Genomic DNA, 17,817 nt, shown 5'->3' with positions numbered 1-17,817 from the left:
ACATTTTATTTCTATAGAAAATGTTGCCACAATTTCATTTGTATATACAATTTTGTTAAAATTTCATTTCTATAGAAAATGTTGACAAAATTTTTGTTGTAGGGTCTCCATAGAATATTTAAAAATGATTGATAATCTAATTGACAAGACATTTTTCTGGTATAAGGGGATAAAAACAAATTTTGAAAGTTTTATACAAAATTTTCTTAAAATTGAATTTAATAAAAATCAAATTCCATACATGATGCTGGAAATATCTCCAGCCAAAACCCCCCACAATAAAACAAAATATCCCCAACCAACATAAAGAATCCCCAGTTTGGGGAAAAATTCCCTAATTTGACAACACTGCTTCAGCCTTCCAATATGATAGTAGAGATCCAAACCAACCAATAACTCTTTGAAATGGGATCGGTATTATCGATTTCTGGTTATTGTTTATTCATTTAATTAATAGCGCCATCTAGCGTTGCTTAGGAATCGAGTATATGAACTTGATCTTTTTAGCAAGGCAACAAACCGTAATTTGAAATAGACTCCACAACATTAGAAATATCGTTCAATTTTTACAAAATCTTCTATACAAATAAAATTTTAACAAAATTTTTTATAGAAATAAAATTTTAACAAAATTTTCTAAACAAATAAAATGTTGACTCAATTTTCTATAGAAATAAAATTTTGACAAAATTTTCTATAGAAATAAAATTTTACCAAAATTTTCTATAGCAACAAAATTTTGACAAAATTTTCCAAAGAAATAAAATGTTGACTCAATTTTCTATAGAAATAAAATTTTGACAAAATGTTCTATAGAAATAAAATTTTGAAAAAATTTTCTATAGAAATAAAATTTTGAAAGATTTTCTAAAGAAGTAAAATGCTGACAAGATTTTCTACAGAAACTTTTTATAGAAATAAAATTTTAACAAAAATGTCTATTGAAATATCATTTATACAAAAATTTCTATAGAAATAAAATCTTGACAAAATTTTCTATAGAAATAAAATGTTGACAAAATTTTCTATAGAAATAAAATTTTGACAAAATTTTCTATAGAAATAAAATGTTGACAAAATGTTCTATAGAAATAAAATGTTGACAAAATTTTCTATAGAAATAAAATTTTGACAAAATTTTGTATAGAAGTAAAATTTTTAGAAAATTTTCTATAGTAATAAAATGTTGACAAAATTTTGTATATAAATAAAATGTTGAAAAATTTTCTATAGAAATAAAATGTTGACAAAATTTTCTATAGAAATAAAATTTTGACAAAATTTTGTATGGAAGTAAAATTTTTAGAAAATTTTCTATAGTAATAAAATGTTGACAAAATTTTCTATATAAATAAAATGTTGACAAATTTTCTATAGAAATCAAATATTGACAAAATTTTCTATATAATAAAATTTTGACAAAATTTTTTATAGAAATAAAATTTTGCCAAAACTTTTTATAAGTAAAATTTTGACAAAATTTTCTATAAAAATAAAATTTTGACAAAATTTTCTATAAAAATAAAATTTTGACAAAATTTGCTATAGAAATAAAATTTTGACAAAATTTTCTGTAGAAATAAAATTTTGACAAAATTTTTTATAGAAATAAAATTTTGACGAAATTTTCTATAGAAATAAAATTTTGACAAAATTTTTTATAGAAATAAAATTTTGACAAAATTTTCTATAAAAATAAAATATAGACAAAATTTTTTATAGAAATAAAATTTTGACAAAATTTTCTATAGAAATAAAATTTTGACAAAATTTTCTATAGAAATAAAATTTTGATAAAATTTTCTATAGAAATAAAATTTTGAAAAAATTTTCTATAGAAATAAAATTTTGCCACAAATTTTGAAAAACTTTTCTGAAGAAATAAAATTTTGACTCTATTTTCTATAGAAATAAAATTTTGACAAAATTTTCTATAGCAATAAGATTTTGACAAAATTTTCTATAGAAATAAACTTTTGACAAAATTTTCTATAGAAATAAAATTTTGATAAAATTTTCTATAAAAATAAAATTTTGACAAAATTTTCTATAGAAATAAAATTTTGACAAAATTTTCTAAAGAAATAAAATTTTGACAAAATTTTCTATAGAAGTAAACTTTTGACAAAATTTTCTATAGAAATAAAATTTTTACAAACTGTTTTTGGAGAAATAAAATTTTGACAAAACTTTCTATAGAAATAAAATTTTGCCAAATTTACTAATGAAATAAAATTTTGACAACATTTTTTATACAAATAAAATTTTGACAAGCATTTCTAATGAAATAAAGTTTTGACTCAATTTTCTATAAAAATAAAATGTTGACAAAATTTTGCCAAATTTTCTATAGAAATAAAATTTCGACAAGATTTTCTATAGAAATAAAATTTTGACAAAATTTTCTATAGCAATAAAATTTTGACAACATTTTCTATAGAAATAAAATTTTGACAACATTTTTTATAGAAATAAATTTTTGACAAAAGTTTTTATTGAAATAAAATTTTGACACAAATTTCTATAGAAATAAAATTTTGGAAAAATTGTCTATAGAAATAAAATTTTGACAAAAGTTTCTATAGAAATAAAATCTTGACAAAATTTTCTATAAAAATAAAATTTTGATAAAATTTTCTTTAGAAATAAAATTTTTCCAAAGCCTCAATAAAAATGAAATTTTGACAAAATTTTTTATAAAAATAAAACTTTAACAAAATTTTCTATAGAAATAAAATTTTGACAAAATTTTCTATAGACATAAAATGTTGCCAAAGTTTCTATATAAAAAAATTTTTGACAAAACTTTCTATAGAAATAAAATTTTGACAAAAACTTATATAGAAATAAAATTTTGGAAAAATTGTCTATAGAAATAAAATTTTGCCACATTTTCTATAGAAATAAAATCTTGACAAATTTTCTGTAACTATAAAATAAAATTTTGACTCCATTTTCTATAGAAATAAAATTTTGACTCATTTTTTTAAAGAAATAACATTTTGACGAAATTTTCTATAGAAATAAATTTTTGACAACATTTTCTATAGAAAAAAAATTTTTTTTTTATAAAATTTTCTATGGAAATAAATTTTTGACAAAATTTTCTATATAAATAAAATGTTGACAAAATTTTCTGTAGAAATAAAATTTTGACAAAATTTTCCGACTGGGCAAGGAACTGTGGAGCTAGTGCTCCGTCGAATTAAAAAAAGTATTTTTTTCTATCCCGTTTTCACGAAATTTGGAACTTAATTTAGAATTTGTTAATATTTGAAATCGAAATGTTTTATTTCTCAAATACAATCAAGGCTTCTCTTATGTGTATTTTCAAAATGATATTTTCGAGAATTATATTTCTCCTAGGGGATTATCTAGCCAAGGATAAACTTCGGGACATTTATCGCATACAGTCATATAGCGCATTTCGCCTGTTGGTTGCTTGGCCAGACCACAAGTCACTGGTTTGCAGGTTGTCTGAGGTTTCTTAAAGCATCCCTTGAAGGGTTTACCCAATGAAGGATGTTTCATGTACTGGATAACAGCAGAGGGAGTGGTAATATAAACATCAGGCAAAGAATTGGCATATTCCAAAAATCTAGGAAAATAAATAAGGAGGCAAAATTAGTCAAGAAAGTTCCTGCAATAAATTCTTGCACATCACCAAATCAATTTCTGTTCAAATTCTCGTATTCCTTTGTGGTGTTCCCCAACCGAAATGTGTGACCATACATTTCTCCTATTGAGACTTTCGGTCCCATGGTATATATACTAGGAAATTTGGGACTCTCAGTGAGAGTTCACTACAGGGACCTTCAGTTCCCATAGTGTTACCATCGCATCTTTAGTTCCTTTATGGAGACATACGGGACTACAGTTCCTGCACAGAAACATTTCCCTACATTGGCGTCTACATTTTTTTATTGAAACCTTTGCACCAACAGCTCTTTTAGTGACACCTTCGCATGTACAGTTCTGCCACAGAAAACTTTCCCTAATGAGATCCTTAGGTCTACAACTTCCCTATAACATCATCGATGCTATAGTTCCATTACTGAGCCATTTGTGTCTACAAATCAACTACTGAGACCTGCGAAGCTTATTTCTTTTACTGACACATTCACGTCTACAGTTTTCCTACTGAAAACTACGCACTTACAGTCCCCCTTATGAGACCTTCGTCCCTTCAATTCTCCTTCTGAAATCTATATGTCTACAGTTCTCCAACTGAGACCTTCACGGTTACTCTACAGACCTAACCTAACCTATCCCAGTGATACCTTTCCGTCAACGAATCCCCTTCAAACCCATACTTCCATTACCGAGACCTTTATGTCTAAAAATCCCGTACAGAGATCTTCGAACCTATAGTTTGCCTACTGGCGCCTTAGCACCAACTGCTTTTCTACTGAGACCTTTGCAGTTCCTCTGGTGAAACCTTTGGTCCTTCATTTCCCCAAGTGAAGTCTATAGTTCCTCTCCAGAGATTTCCACACCAACAGTTCCCGTACTGAGGCCTTCGAATATATTTGGGACTAGAATTGTCCTATTAATACTTTTGCAGCTACAATTTCCCTAGAGTGACCCTCGAACCTATAGTTTCTGCACTGTCCCCTAGTGAAACCTCCACAAATTCCTAGTGAAACCTATAAATCTATTACTCTCCTACTGAGACTTTTATACCTACAGTTCCCATACTGAGACATTCGGGCCTATAGGTATTTCACTGATACCTTTACGTCTACAAATCCCCCTCGAACCTATAGTACCATTACTGAGGTCTTTATGTCAAAAAACCCAGTACTGAGACCTTCGAGCCTATAGTTGCCTTACTGATACTTAGCACCTACTATTCTCCTACTGACACCTTCGTTCATACAGTTCCTATGGTGAGTCCTTTGATCCCAAGTGAAACCTAGAAGTCCTACTGAGATTTCCATAACCACAGTTCCTACACTGAGGCCTTCGCATCTATAGTTCTTTTATAAACAGTTTTGGTCTAGAATTGTCCTACTAAGGCCGTTGCGGGTACAACTTCCCTAGAGAGACCCTCGAACCTATAGTTCCTGCACTATCCCTTTAGAGAAACTTCCACACATTCCTAGCGAAACCTATAAATCTATAATTCCCCTACTGAGACTTTTATACCTACAGTTCCCATACTCAGACATTAGGATCTACAGTGATTTCACTGATACATTTATGTCTAAAAATCCCCCTCGATCCTATAGTTCCATTACTGAGACCTTTATGTAAAAAACCCAGTACTGAGACCTTCGAGCCTATATTTGCCTTACTGACACTTAGCACCTACTATACTCCTACTGACACCTTTGTTCATACAGTTCCTATGGTGAGTTCTTTGATCCCAAGTGAAACCTAGAAGTCTACAGAAGTCCTACTGAGATTTCCATAACCACAGTTCCTACACTGAGGCCTTCGCATCTATAGTTCTTTTATAAACAGTTTTGGTCTAGAATTGTCCTACTAAGGCCGTTGCGGCTACAACTTCCCTAGGGAGACCCTCGAATCCATAGTTCCTGCACTATCCCTTTAGAGAAACCTCCACACATTCCTAGTGAAATCTATAAATCTTTTACTCTCCTACTGAGACTTTTATACCTACACTTCCCACGCTCAGACATTCGGACCTACAGTTATTTCACTGATACTTTTACTTCTATAAATCCCCCTCGAACCTATAGTTCTATTACTGAGGCCTTTATGTCAAAAACTCAGTACTGAGATCTTCGAACGTTAGAGGCCTTACTGACACTTTAGTACCTATTACTATCTTGCTGAGACCTTCGTTCATACAGTTTCTATGGTGAGTCCTTCGATCCTTCAATTCCCAAGTGAAACCTAGAAGTCTACAGAAAGTCCTACTGAGATTTCCATAACCAAAGTTCCCAAACTGAGGACTTCGCAACTACGGATCCTTTATAAACATTTTGGGTTTAGAATTGTCCTACTAAGGCCGTTGCGACTACAACTTCCCTAGAGAGAGACCCTCGAACCTACAGTTCCTGAACTGTCCCCCTAATGAAACCTGCACTCAGTTCCCCCAGTAAAACCTATAAGTCTACAATTCCCTTACTGCGACCTTCATACCTACAGTTCCCATACTGAGCCATTCGAACCTACAGTTGTCCAACTGATATCTTTTCGTCTACAAATCCCCTTCCAACCTATAGTTCCATTACTGAGGCCTTTATGTCTACAAATCCCCTACTGAAACCTATAGTTGGCTTTCTCACAACTGAGGACCTACAGTTCTCCTGCTGAGACCTTCGTTCTTATAGTTCGTATGGTGAGTCTTTCGATCCTTCAATTCCAAAGTGAATCTTATATAGCTGCAGAAGTCCTACTGAGATTTCCATAACCACAGTTCCCACATTGAAGCCTTCGCATCTACAGTTCCTCTACTAAAGCATTTGGATCTAGAATTATCCTAGTAAGATTTTTGCCTCTTCTAATTCCCTTCTGAGACATTCCCTTTTGAGACTATAGTTCCCTTACTGACACCTTAGCATCTATAGTTTTCTATCTTTGCGTCTTCAGTTCTTCTACAGAGAAGAAATTAACGAACGCCTTCTAACGAAAGGAATTCCGCCCGCGCAGCCCTCTTAGCTTAGGGTAGGTATAATGGCAGTTCGATATTTTTGGGTTCAACTCAAACTCAGCAAAGACAACAGGTCCTGATACTGGCAATTGAATTTATCTACTCCATGAGATCCAGTCCTTCGAATACCTAGATTCCTTACTGAGACCATACTACTACAACACTCCTACAAAGACCTTCGCACTTACAGGTCCTCTAGTGAGAACTTCGGCCCCACAGCTCCCCTAGAGAAACCTATTAGACTACAGTTACCCTACTGAAACCTTCAGACCTACAATTCCTATTCTGAGACTTTCCCATCTAAAGCTATCACAGTGGAATGAATCGGGCTGCCACTTAAACCTAACCTATTTACAGTTTCTCTACTGAGATCTTCGGGCCTTCGAAGACCTTTGTGTCTACAAATCCACTACTGAGACCTTAGAACCTATTGTTCCCTTGCTGAGATAAAATCACAACAAAAAATGGCCCGCAGTTTATCAATATTCCAAATCTTCATATGTGTCCTACTTACTTTCGAAAAGCTTTAAAATAATTTCCACTACGACCAAACCAAGCAGCATGTAAATACATTCCAAATGGAGCCCTATTGCCCTCGTAATGTCTACGGAAATTATCCTTCATCCATTCAAATAAACTGTCGGCATTATCGGGTGGCAAGAATATACAACCATCCAACATAGAGCAACTGTAGCCCTCATTATCAATCCATGAAACCATAGGATTTTCCCATAATCCTGGTATGGAAGCTGTAGGACATGGCCTTATCTGACAATCCTGCAATGAGAGATAATCCAAAGTATAAGGCCACATGGCCGGATTGCGATATTGTTGAGTAGGCCAAGAGCTATCGTAGAGTAGGCCCAAACGTTTTGCGGCAATAAAAGAATTATTTCCCGATATTTGTAGGAAGGGTAAACGCATACCACGTATGTGACGACGATCGATTTTAGCAAATCTTTCCAACATATCGATTTGTTGACCAAATTCACGCATTAGAAGATCGACATCGGCATTACGCCAATAATCGGTACCAGCTCCATGGGTTATGGAATGCAAAGCAATTTCATGGCCCTCATTATAGAGAGCATTCACTTTACTATAGTCCGTGTATTCATGGGAGACATAGAAACATGCTTTAGCCTCACAATGATCGGGATTCAAAAGATCGGCAAAAAGCTCCTGGTATTGGGCATAATTCAAAGCAGTAACAGCATCATCGAAAGTCACAGTGATTAACTAAGGACAGAGGGGAAAACTTCATACAATGAAGATCGTAACGAATCCATCGACTACTCCTACCTGTGGTATTTCTTTCTCATGACCCTTGAAATCCGTTTTGGGCAATGACATAGCCGAGCATCGACAATTGGGAGGCTCGCATTTAGCTCTGGAACACATTTCAGCTTGTTTGAATTCCATATCATGTGGTGTTCGCCATGCTCCTTCAATACTTTGTAAAATCACCAAAAATAACAGTAGCTTCAAGTACTTCATCTTAATGATGTCTTCTCGAGTAATAGTGTGTAACTGTTAATTTCTATTATTAGTGTCATTGATTTTATAGATTTTTTAACAACTTCCGTTTGCTATCATTGCAATTATCTTATCGGACAAACATTTTGTCATATCATTAATTGTGTTAATATTGGTCCCACACCTGTAAATTGATATCATGTTATCGGTAACACAGGTCATCAAACTAAATTTGAATCTCATATGGGGAAATTTCGAGGTTATCTCCTTAACAAATTGTTCGATAAATTGTAAGGTGTTGAGCTACCTATTACGTAGATCTTGGATCAGGGTTAATGAAAGTGCTATTTGTTGAAATCATATAGGGAATTTTCGAATAAAATGGGAATCGAAATTTTCTCTTTACAACAAATTATTTTATAAATCAAATGGTATTTGGGTACCTATTACGTAGATCTTGGATTAGGGTTAATGAAGGTGCTATTTGTTGAAATCTTATAGGGAATTTTTGAATAAAGTTGGAATCGAAATTTTCTCTTTGCAACAAATTATTTTATAAATCAAATGGTATTTGGGTACCTATTACGTAGTACATATCTTTTGGCAATTTAACCACAATATAAACTATTTACGAAGCATTGCCAATATGCTAAAAAAAAAGATCCTATCTTGGGTGTAGTGGCTACACGTTATTTTAGGCTCGCTATTCACTCAGGTACCAACAGGAGAGCTTCAAGAAGTATTTATAGCAAAAATAACCGTAGAAGAGAACGCCGCCGCATTGAACTTGCGGCTCATTTTCATGTCTCCGACGGCTCCCCATTTCGGCGGACTTTGGGATCAAGCAAGCGAAGAACCTGGTCCTTATTATCGGCAAAGCGTTGTTAATCCAAGAATAAACTACGAAAATGTCCGTCAATGTGCAATCGAGCTCAACAGTCTCCCGACTCAAACGAGGAAATGGCTCTGACAACGGAACCCTTCCAGGTTTTTCTGTGACAATTAAACCTTTACATCATTTTCGTACCACCCAGGGCTCCCTACTTCAAAGGACGAGGATTCCCCGCTCTGGGACTTTATCAAAACATTGTTAATCCAAGAAGAAATGATTAAACTGCTCGCTGAGGTTGATGCGGTGCTCAACTGTCTCCCAATACCGGAATTTTCTCACGAGCCAAACGAGGAAGAGGCTTTGACAACCCAGCAAAAAATACTTCAGCAGTAAGAGTTTAGTTGCGCTTTTTGGTATACAATAAAATAGGCAGTGCATCCACACTGCATGAATCGGTGGCAATAACGTAAACGAGTAATCAAACTAGTTTATGCTCATTCGTTTACGTTATTGCAACCAATTCATGCAGTATAGATACATGAAAGGTAGCGCTGCTTTCCTTTACGCAAACAATGCTATACTCAAGATTATATATCATTTCTGGGCAATATTTCTATTAAAATGAGCATATATCAGCGTTATGTAGAAGCTGCTCTAAATCGGGACATCGCCCACAAAAATCAGCGCTGATTCGGTTGTTTTGTAAGAAGTTGGTACTGCCTCTCTCCCTTACAATCCTGCTGAAATAGTGCTCCATTTTTGCTGGGAACGGGTCACTTCTAGGATTTACTGAGACAATCTTCGTAGGTACCAACAGAATATTCAAGAAGCATACACCGGATGAAAAGTGCATTTCGACTTTATACCTCTAAGAGCTTCCCACATAGGAGGACTTTGGGTTGCAACAATCAATCAAGCAAAGTATCTGCTTCTACGAAATGTCGGTGAAACGTTATAAACCCAAGAACAAATGAAAAATGATCAACGAGGTGGAAGCGGTGGTCTACTGTCTCGCAACAGCGTTGTTGTCTCACGATTCAAACGAGGGAGAGGCTGTCAAACCGGGATACTTGCAAGATTTACTGCGACAATCTTCGGAGCCAGCAGGTGTTTCAAGAAACGTTCGTAGCTATCGAGAAACTGTGGAATAATATACTGCTGCATTAAACCTGAATTTCGACTTCATACATCCGAGGGCACCCCATTTCGAAGGACTTTGGGAGGCTACAATCAAGCAGACGAAGTACCTGCTCCTGCGAACTGTTGGGAAACTGGAACTGTTGGAAATTGCTCACCAAAGTGGAAGTGGTGCTCAATTGTCTCTCAATAGCGCTGTTGTGTCAAGACCCAAACAAGCGAGAGATTCTAACACTGGGACACTTTCAGGATTTACTGCGACGATCTTTGTAGGAGCCAGCAAGAGCTTCATGAAACGTTCCTAGCAAATCGAGGAATCGTGAGTGAGTATGATGCCCATTAACGAGTGGGTCATCGTTGTACCTCCGAGAGCTCCCCGATTCGGAGGACTTTGGGAAGCTACAGTCAAGCAGACGAGGTATCTGCTACTATGAATTGTTTCCAAAGTATTATTAACGCAAGAAGAAATGAGGACAATGCAGTTGTCTTCGAATAACACCGATGTCTCACAACCCAAATGAGGGAGAGGCTCTAACACCGGGACACTTTCAAGATTTACTGCGACTATCTTCGTAATAGCCAGCAGGAGTTTCAACAAACGTACCTAGCAAATCGAGGAATCGTGGAAATGGCGAAATACATGCTTCTAAGAAGGTGGAAGCGATGCTCAACTGTTTCCCAATGGCGCTGTTGTCTCACGACCCTAACGATGGAGAGGCTTTGACCCCGATACACTTGCTAATCGTTGAAGGTCTGTATTCGCTGAGGACACAATCCATCGATGAAAATAGCATCTGCAAGCCAAAGTTCTGCAGGCTTTGGCGGGTTCTCTCCGCTGCTAAGCAGAAATTTTGGCGGGCTTGGTCCAGGAACAACATTCTGGAACTCCAAGGCAAATGGAATATGCCACAACCCAATCTAGAGGTCGGTTGCCTGGTCGTCGAAGACCTCCGCTTCAAGAATCGATGACCAGCAAAGTCATCAACGTGATCGACTGCAAGCAGGCATTTTGTCGGGCTTGGACCAGGAACCACTTTAAGGCAAATGGAATATGTCACAACTCAATCTAGAGGTCAGTCGTTAATCGTTGCTGGTCTGCGTTCGTTGACTTCAGAATCCGTCGATGAGGACAGCATCAGCAAGCTGAGGTTCTGTAGATTTTGGCGGATAATCTCTGCAGTCACTTTGGTGGGTTTGGTCCAGGAACAACATTCTGGAACTTAAAGGGAAATTTATTCTGCTAAAATCTAATGTAGAGGTCTGTTGTCGAAGACAACAGACCTCTAGAATAGATGACCAGCAAAGTCATCAACGTGGCCGGCATCAACAGCAGAAAAGTAAGAGTAGCAGAGTTCATTAGAAGGACAGGCGTATATTTATGTAGTGGCGATTTCGATTATAATAAAAATACAACATTAACGAAATTGTTTGCCAAATATAAATTGCTGCGTTGTACCTTTTTATTTTAGATTCCCTGACGGAACTATGAATGTCAAACATTATTGCGGATGAGACTTTAATTTGGGCGTAAGGATAGGATAGGGAAGAAGTACTGTAACCCTAAGTTGAAACCTTTTCACCGAATCGAAATCTCTTTAAAAAAAAAAAACAATTTCGAAGCTAACGACTATTCGTTGAAGCCCTCCAATCCATTGAAGGAGCCAGTATTTTGGAGTTTCAAGGCAATATCTTTAAATGTATTAACTATTGAGGGCATAACCTATTCAGGAATGATCTTTCAGTTATATACTGACATTAGTTTTCAGTAGTGTTCAAATATTAACACATTCCACCCTATTATTTTTAATATATCCATAATGTTGTCTAAGCACTGTCTATATCCAGTGCGTAAATATTTATGTTTACTGTCAGAACTATTCTAGAAAAACATGTGAAGATCTTTGTTGAAGAGCTAATCGAAAACAGATGTCACCAATTGTGACCTTCTTCCGATACTTGGCCAGAAATGTGCAAATATATCCAAAATTATTTTCTAAAAATAGAATTATTGAAAATACATAGTTCAGTATGCAAGCAATTAAAAGATAATTCGATAGGGTAGCGTGGCCGAGCGGTCTAAGGCGCTGGTTTAAGGCACCAGTCTCCTCGGAGGCGTGGGTTCGAATCCCACCGCTGCCATGTTGTAGTAATACTTACGTTTTTACCACCTTTGCTTTGGAATTGGATGTATAAAAATGGTGTTTAATGGTTCAGTTGGTCTAAAACTTCTAAAATATCATCATATCTACGTCTTCCCACTATAAACCACTATATAAAACTGTATGTTAGCGAGGAGATTTTCATGGGAGGTTGATTAAGTAGTGTAACCATCCATACAAATATTAGTCCATCGATTGTCAGAATTGACCTTCTGCGGTATTTTTCATTCGATCCAGAGCTTTGTTAATGCAAGAAGAAATGAGAACAATGCTCATCGAGGCGGAAGCGGTGCTCAACTGTCTGCCAATAGCACCGTTGTCTTACGATCCAAACGAGGGAGAGGCTTTGACAATGGGACACTTTCTGGATTCGTAAAAGCCAGTAGGAACTTCAAGAAACGTTCATAAAAAATCGAGGAACCGTGGACGAGTATGATTCCCACTAAACGAACAAGACGTCGTCATACCTCCGAGGGCTCCTCACTTCGGAGAACTTTAAGAGGCTACACTCAAGCAGGCGATGTATCGCTCCTACGAATTGACGGCAAAGGTTTGTTAACGCAAAAAGAAAAGAGAACAATTCTCACCGAGGTGGAAGTGGTGCTCAACTATCTGCCAATAGCGCCGTTGTCTTACGACTCAAACTAGGGAAATGTTTTGACAATAAATTGCTGGTCTACGTTCGATGCGGTCAGAATCCATCGATGAAGGCAGCGTCAGCAAGCTGAGATTCTGCAGTCTTTGGCGGATACTCTTTGCTGTCAAGCAGGTATTTTGGCGGGCTTGTTCTAGGGACAACTTTCTGGAATTTCAAGACAAATGGAATCAACTACAATCCAATCTAGAGGTCGGTCGCCTGGTCGTCGAAGACAATCTGCCGCCTCAAAATTGTATGTTATAGTTTCATTGGAATTAATTGAAATTCATTAAGTACTTTAGCCATCAATACAAAAATGAGTCTAGCGATTGTTAGTATTGATTTTTTGAGCGTTCTGGGGTATGCTTCATCCGATCCACTTGAATTTCAGACTCTCATGTTAGTATCATGTAGCAACGTAATATATAACCCTCGAATTCCTTGCGGCCTGGTTAAGAGACCAGAGTTCGGGGATCTGTAATTCGGATAATCAAGATGTAAAAGGAAGGAAGGAAATTATAACAAGTATATACAGCAGTAAATTCGGCCGGGCCGAATTTTAAATACCCACCACATCAATCAAATATGATAGTTTACTTTGAAAACTCTTCGTCGTAGTGGGTTACTTGATAATATATAGAATTGTAGGGGATTTGATGAGAAATCTTCTCCCAAGGCAGTCAGCTCCCGAAGACAAACTTTAAAGATTCTATCTATGAAGACCAGATAAGATTCTAGATTTATGAGAACCAATTTTGTTTGAGTTTTAGAGAAATTATAAACATATCGTGTATATGATTAAATTACGCCTTGATTTGAAATCTTAAATCTGTCGATTTTTTCCGCCGTTATTTAAATAAATACGATGAGTAAAATCTGGAAATTTTACTTTCAGTTTGAAGCAATTTTCAATATCAGTGCGCCTGCTATATTAGAGAATTTTAGAGTTGAATAAACGAAAATACTTTATAAGAAAAGGAAATTTCGTTTGTCTAAATTTTATTATAGATTTCCAATTTCAGCCAAATTGGGTAAAAACTACGGATTCTAGAAGCCCAAGAAATAAAGCCGGGAGATCGGTGTATATGGGGGCTATACCAAAACATGGACCGATAGGTACCATTTGCTGCTCACATATTTGTGATCTTGAAATACCTCCAGAATTTCAAACAAATCGGCTAGAAAACATAGTCTCTATACGCCCAAGAAGTAAAAATCGAGAGATCAGTCTATATGGGGGTTATACCAAAAAATGGACCGATATACCTCAATTTCGGCACACTTATTTGTGGTCTAAAAATACCTCTACAGTTTATAGAAGCTCAAGAATTTCAGGCAAAGCGGATGGTAAATATAGTTTCTAGAAGCCTAAGAAGCAAAATCGGGAGATCAGTCTCTATGGGGTCTATATCAAAACATGGACCGATGAGCACCATTTTCGGCACACCTTTTTATGGTCCTCAAATACCTCTAGATTTCCAATTTCAGGCAAATCGTATTGTAAATATAGTTTCTAGAAGCCCTAGAAGCAAAATCGGGATATCGGTCTATATGGGGGCTATACCAAAACATGGACCGATGGGAACCATTTTCGGCACACCTTTTTATGGTCCTCAAATACCTCTATATTTCCAATATCAGCTAAATTGGATAAAAACTACGCTTTTTATAGGCCCAAGCCTCCAAATCGGGAGGTTGGTTTATATGGGGGCTATATCAAACCATGGACCGATACGGACCATTCTCGACTCACCTCTTTATGCTCCCAAAATACCTCTAGATTTTCAATTTCATACAAATCGGATAGAAAATACTGTTTCTAGACGCGCAAGAAGCAAAATCGGGAGATCGGTCTATATGGGGGCTATACCAAAACATGGACCGATACGGACCATTTTCGACACACCTCTTTATAGTCCCACAATACCTCTAGATTTCCAATTTGAGGTAAATCGGATGGAAAATATAGTTTCTAGACGCCCAAGAAGCAAAATCGGGACATCGGTCTATATGGGGGCTATATCAAAACATGAACCGATACGGACCATTTTCGACACACCTCCTTATGGTCCTAAAATACCTCTAGATTTTCAATTTCAGACAAATCGGATAGAAAATACTGTTTCTAGACGCCTAAGAAGCAAAATCGGGAGATCGGTCTATATGGGGGCTATACCAAAACATGGACCGATACGGACCATTTTCGACACACCTCTTTATGGTCCCAAAATACCTCTGGATTTCCAATTTCAGGCAAATCTGATAAAAACTACGGTTTTTATAGGCCCAAGACCCCAAATCGGGAGGTCGGTTTATATGGGGACTATATCAAAACTTGGACCGATATAGCCCATCTTCGAACTTGACCTGCCTGCAAACAAAAAACTAATCTGTGCCAAATTTGGGGACGATAGCGCAATTATTGAAGGCTGTAGCGTGATTACAACAGACAGACAGACAGACGGACAGACGGACATGCTTATATCGTCTTAGAATTTCTCCCTGATCAAGATCGATGTGTTACAAACGGAATGACAAACTTATTATACCCCCGTCACCATTTTATGGTGGTGGGTTTTAAAAAATGTTCGAAGATCTGAACAATCCCTGAAATAAATACACCCTACCTGATGCAATGCTCGACCTTCTTTTCTATCTTTTATTCCCTATATGGCAGAATCTATCTCAACCGGCCGGTTTATTGCTCAACTGACTTTCGTTTTATAGTTTCCTAGTATTTTACTGTTTTGTATTCTGCAGTTCATATTCAACATAGATGTGATCGTAGCTTTAGATGTCCGGTCATGATTATTGACCCCTACACTGCTTCAATTTTTTATACCCTCCACCATAGGATGGGGGGGGGTATATTCACTTTGTCATTCCGTTTGTAACACATCGAAATATTGCTCTAAGACCCCATAAAGTATATATTCTGGGTCGTGGTGAAATTCTGAGTCGATCTGAGCATGTCCGTCCGTCCGTCTGTTGAAATCACGCTAACTTCCGAACGAAACAAGCTATCGACTTGAAACTTGGCACAAGTAGTTGTTATTGATGTAGGTCGGATGGTATTGCAAATGGGCCATTTCGGTCCACTTTTACGTATAGCCCCCATATAAACGGACCCCCAAATTTGGCTTGCGAGGCCTCTAAGAGAACCAAATTTCATCCGATCTTGCTGAAATTTGGTACATGGTGTTAGTATATGGTCTCTAACAAGCATGCAAAAATTGGTTCACATCAGTCCATAATTATATATAGCCCCCATATAAACCGATCCCCCGATTTGGCTTGCGAGGCCTCTAAGAGAAGCATATTTTATCCGATCCGGCTGAAATTTGGTACATGGTGTTAGTATATGGTCTCTAACAACCATGCAAAAATTGGTTCATATCGGCCCATAATTATATATAGCCCCCATATAAACCGATCCCCCGATTTGGCTGGCGAGGCCTCTAAGAGAAGCAAATTTCATCCGACCCGGCTGAAATTTGGTACATGGTGTTAGTATATGGTCTCTAACAACCATGCAAAAATTGGTCCACATCGGTCCATAATTATATATAGCCCCCATATAAACCGATCCCCCGATTTGGCTTGCGAGGCCTCTAAGAGAAGCATATTTCATCCGATCCGGCTGAAATTTGGTACATGGTGTTAGTGTATGGTCTCTAACAACCATGCAAAATTGGTCCGCATCGGTCCATAATTATATATAGCCCCCATATAAACCGATCCCCCGATTTGGCTTGCGAGGCCTCTAAGAGAAGCAAATTTCATCCGATCCGGCTGAAATTTGGTACATGGTGTTAGTATATGGTATTTAACAACCATGCATAAATTGGTCCACATCGGTCCATAATTATATATAGGCGCCATATAAACCGATCACCAGATTTGACCTCCGGAGCCTCTTGGAAGACCAAAATTCATCTGATTCAGTTGAAATTTGGTACGTGGTGTTAATATATGGCCTCAAACTCCCATGCAAAAATTGGTCGAAATCGGTCCATAATCATATATAGGCCCCATATAAACCGATCCCCAGATTTGACCTCCAGAGCCCGTTGGAAGAGCAAAATTCTTCCCATTCGGTTGAAATTTAGTACGTGATGTTAGTATATGGTATCCAACAACCATGCAGGAATTGGTTCCTATCAACCCATAATTATATATAGCTCCCATATAAACCGATCCCCAGATTTGACCTCCGGTGCCTTTTGGAGAAGAAAAATTCTTCCGATCTGCTTGAAATTTGGTACGTGGCGATCGTATATGATATTTAACAACCATGCCAAAAGTGGTCCATATCAGTCCATAATCATATATAGCCCCATATAAAGCGATCTGGAGATTTGGTTTTGGAGCCTCTTGGAGGAGCAAATTTCATCCGAGTGAGTTGAAATTTGGTACATTGTGCTAGTATATGGTCATTAACAACCAGTTTCAAGATACCACAACCCAAGTACTTCGATTGTGGATGACAGTCTTTCGTAGAAGTTTCTACGCAATCCATGTTGGAGGGTACATGAGATTCGGTCTGGCCGTATATACTTGTTATTTCCCATTTTGATAATCTCCAAGACGTTCAATTCTCCACCGCTTTGTCCAGTGCTGTATACTGAACAACATCTTCGTATTATTCCCAGTCCATGTTTCTAAATTCGGCCAGCTTTTCCCGCATCCATTCCCTATGTAAAATGTCAGACAATAAAATGTAATCTTTGGATGTAGGTCTCGTTCCCAGACTACTGGATTATGCGGAAGCATATTGCCCAGCATCGGTAAACCCTGTCAGTTCTCTTTGTCTGTATTTGAGAAAAATTTCTCTCGACTAATGAACTCATATTTCACAAAGCCAAAGAAGAAAAAGACAAACGGATGGACGGACGGACGGACGGATAGACGGACGGACTTGGTAGCATTCGAGTGCATCACATTTTTGTGACGA

General features: G+C 36.8%; 1 protein-coding gene and 1 non-coding gene across 2 annotated transcripts; one reads left to right on the top strand and one right to left on the bottom strand.

Annotated features, from left to right (window-relative positions):
- Window positions 1-3,262: 3,262 nt before the first annotated feature.
- Cda9 (Chitin deacetylase-like 9) lies at window positions 3,263-8,141 on the bottom strand. The gene is made up of 3 exons (XM_075312183.1): window positions 7,925-8,141; window positions 7,137-7,861; window positions 3,263-3,598 (listed from the first exon to the last, which is right to left on the bottom strand). Exons 1-3 carry the CDS (start codon window positions 8,117-8,119, stop codon window positions 3,352-3,354), a joined length of 1,167 nt encoding a protein of 388 aa, XP_075168298.1. The 5' UTR covers window positions 8,120-8,141; the 3' UTR covers window positions 3,263-3,351.
- Window positions 8,142-12,124: 3,983 nt separating this feature from the next.
- TRNAL-AAG (transfer RNA leucine (anticodon AAG)) lies at window positions 12,125-12,206 on the top strand. Its single transcript has one exon. It is a non-coding gene; the product is annotated as a tRNA-Leu (tRNA).
- The last annotated feature ends 5,611 nt before the right edge of the window (window positions 12,207-17,817 follow it).

This window comes from Haematobia irritans, chromosome 5 (assembly GCF_050003625.1).
Source record: "Haematobia irritans isolate KBUSLIRL chromosome 5, ASM5000362v1, whole genome shotgun sequence".
Classification (NCBI taxonomy): domain Eukaryota; kingdom Metazoa; phylum Arthropoda; class Insecta; order Diptera; family Muscidae; genus Haematobia; species Haematobia irritans.
The sequence above is the reverse complement of the archived record's forward strand: the minus strand, read 5'-3'. Positions and strand labels throughout refer to the sequence as shown.

Excerpts from the sequence above, each read along its gene's own strand:
- Cda9 (XM_075312183.1), bottom strand. The coding sequence starts at position 8,119 with ATGAAGTACTTGAAGCTACTGTTATTTTTGGTGATTTTACAAAGTATT. Across the intron at positions 7,862-7,924 it reads ATGAGAAAGAAATACCACAG|TTAATCACTGTGACTTTCGA; the intron begins GTAGGAGTAGTC and ends CTCTGTCCTTAG. Across the intron at positions 3,599-7,136 it reads TATTTTAAAGCTTTTCGAAA|ATTTTTGGAATATGCCAATT; the intron begins GTAAGTAGGACA and ends TTATTTTCCTAG.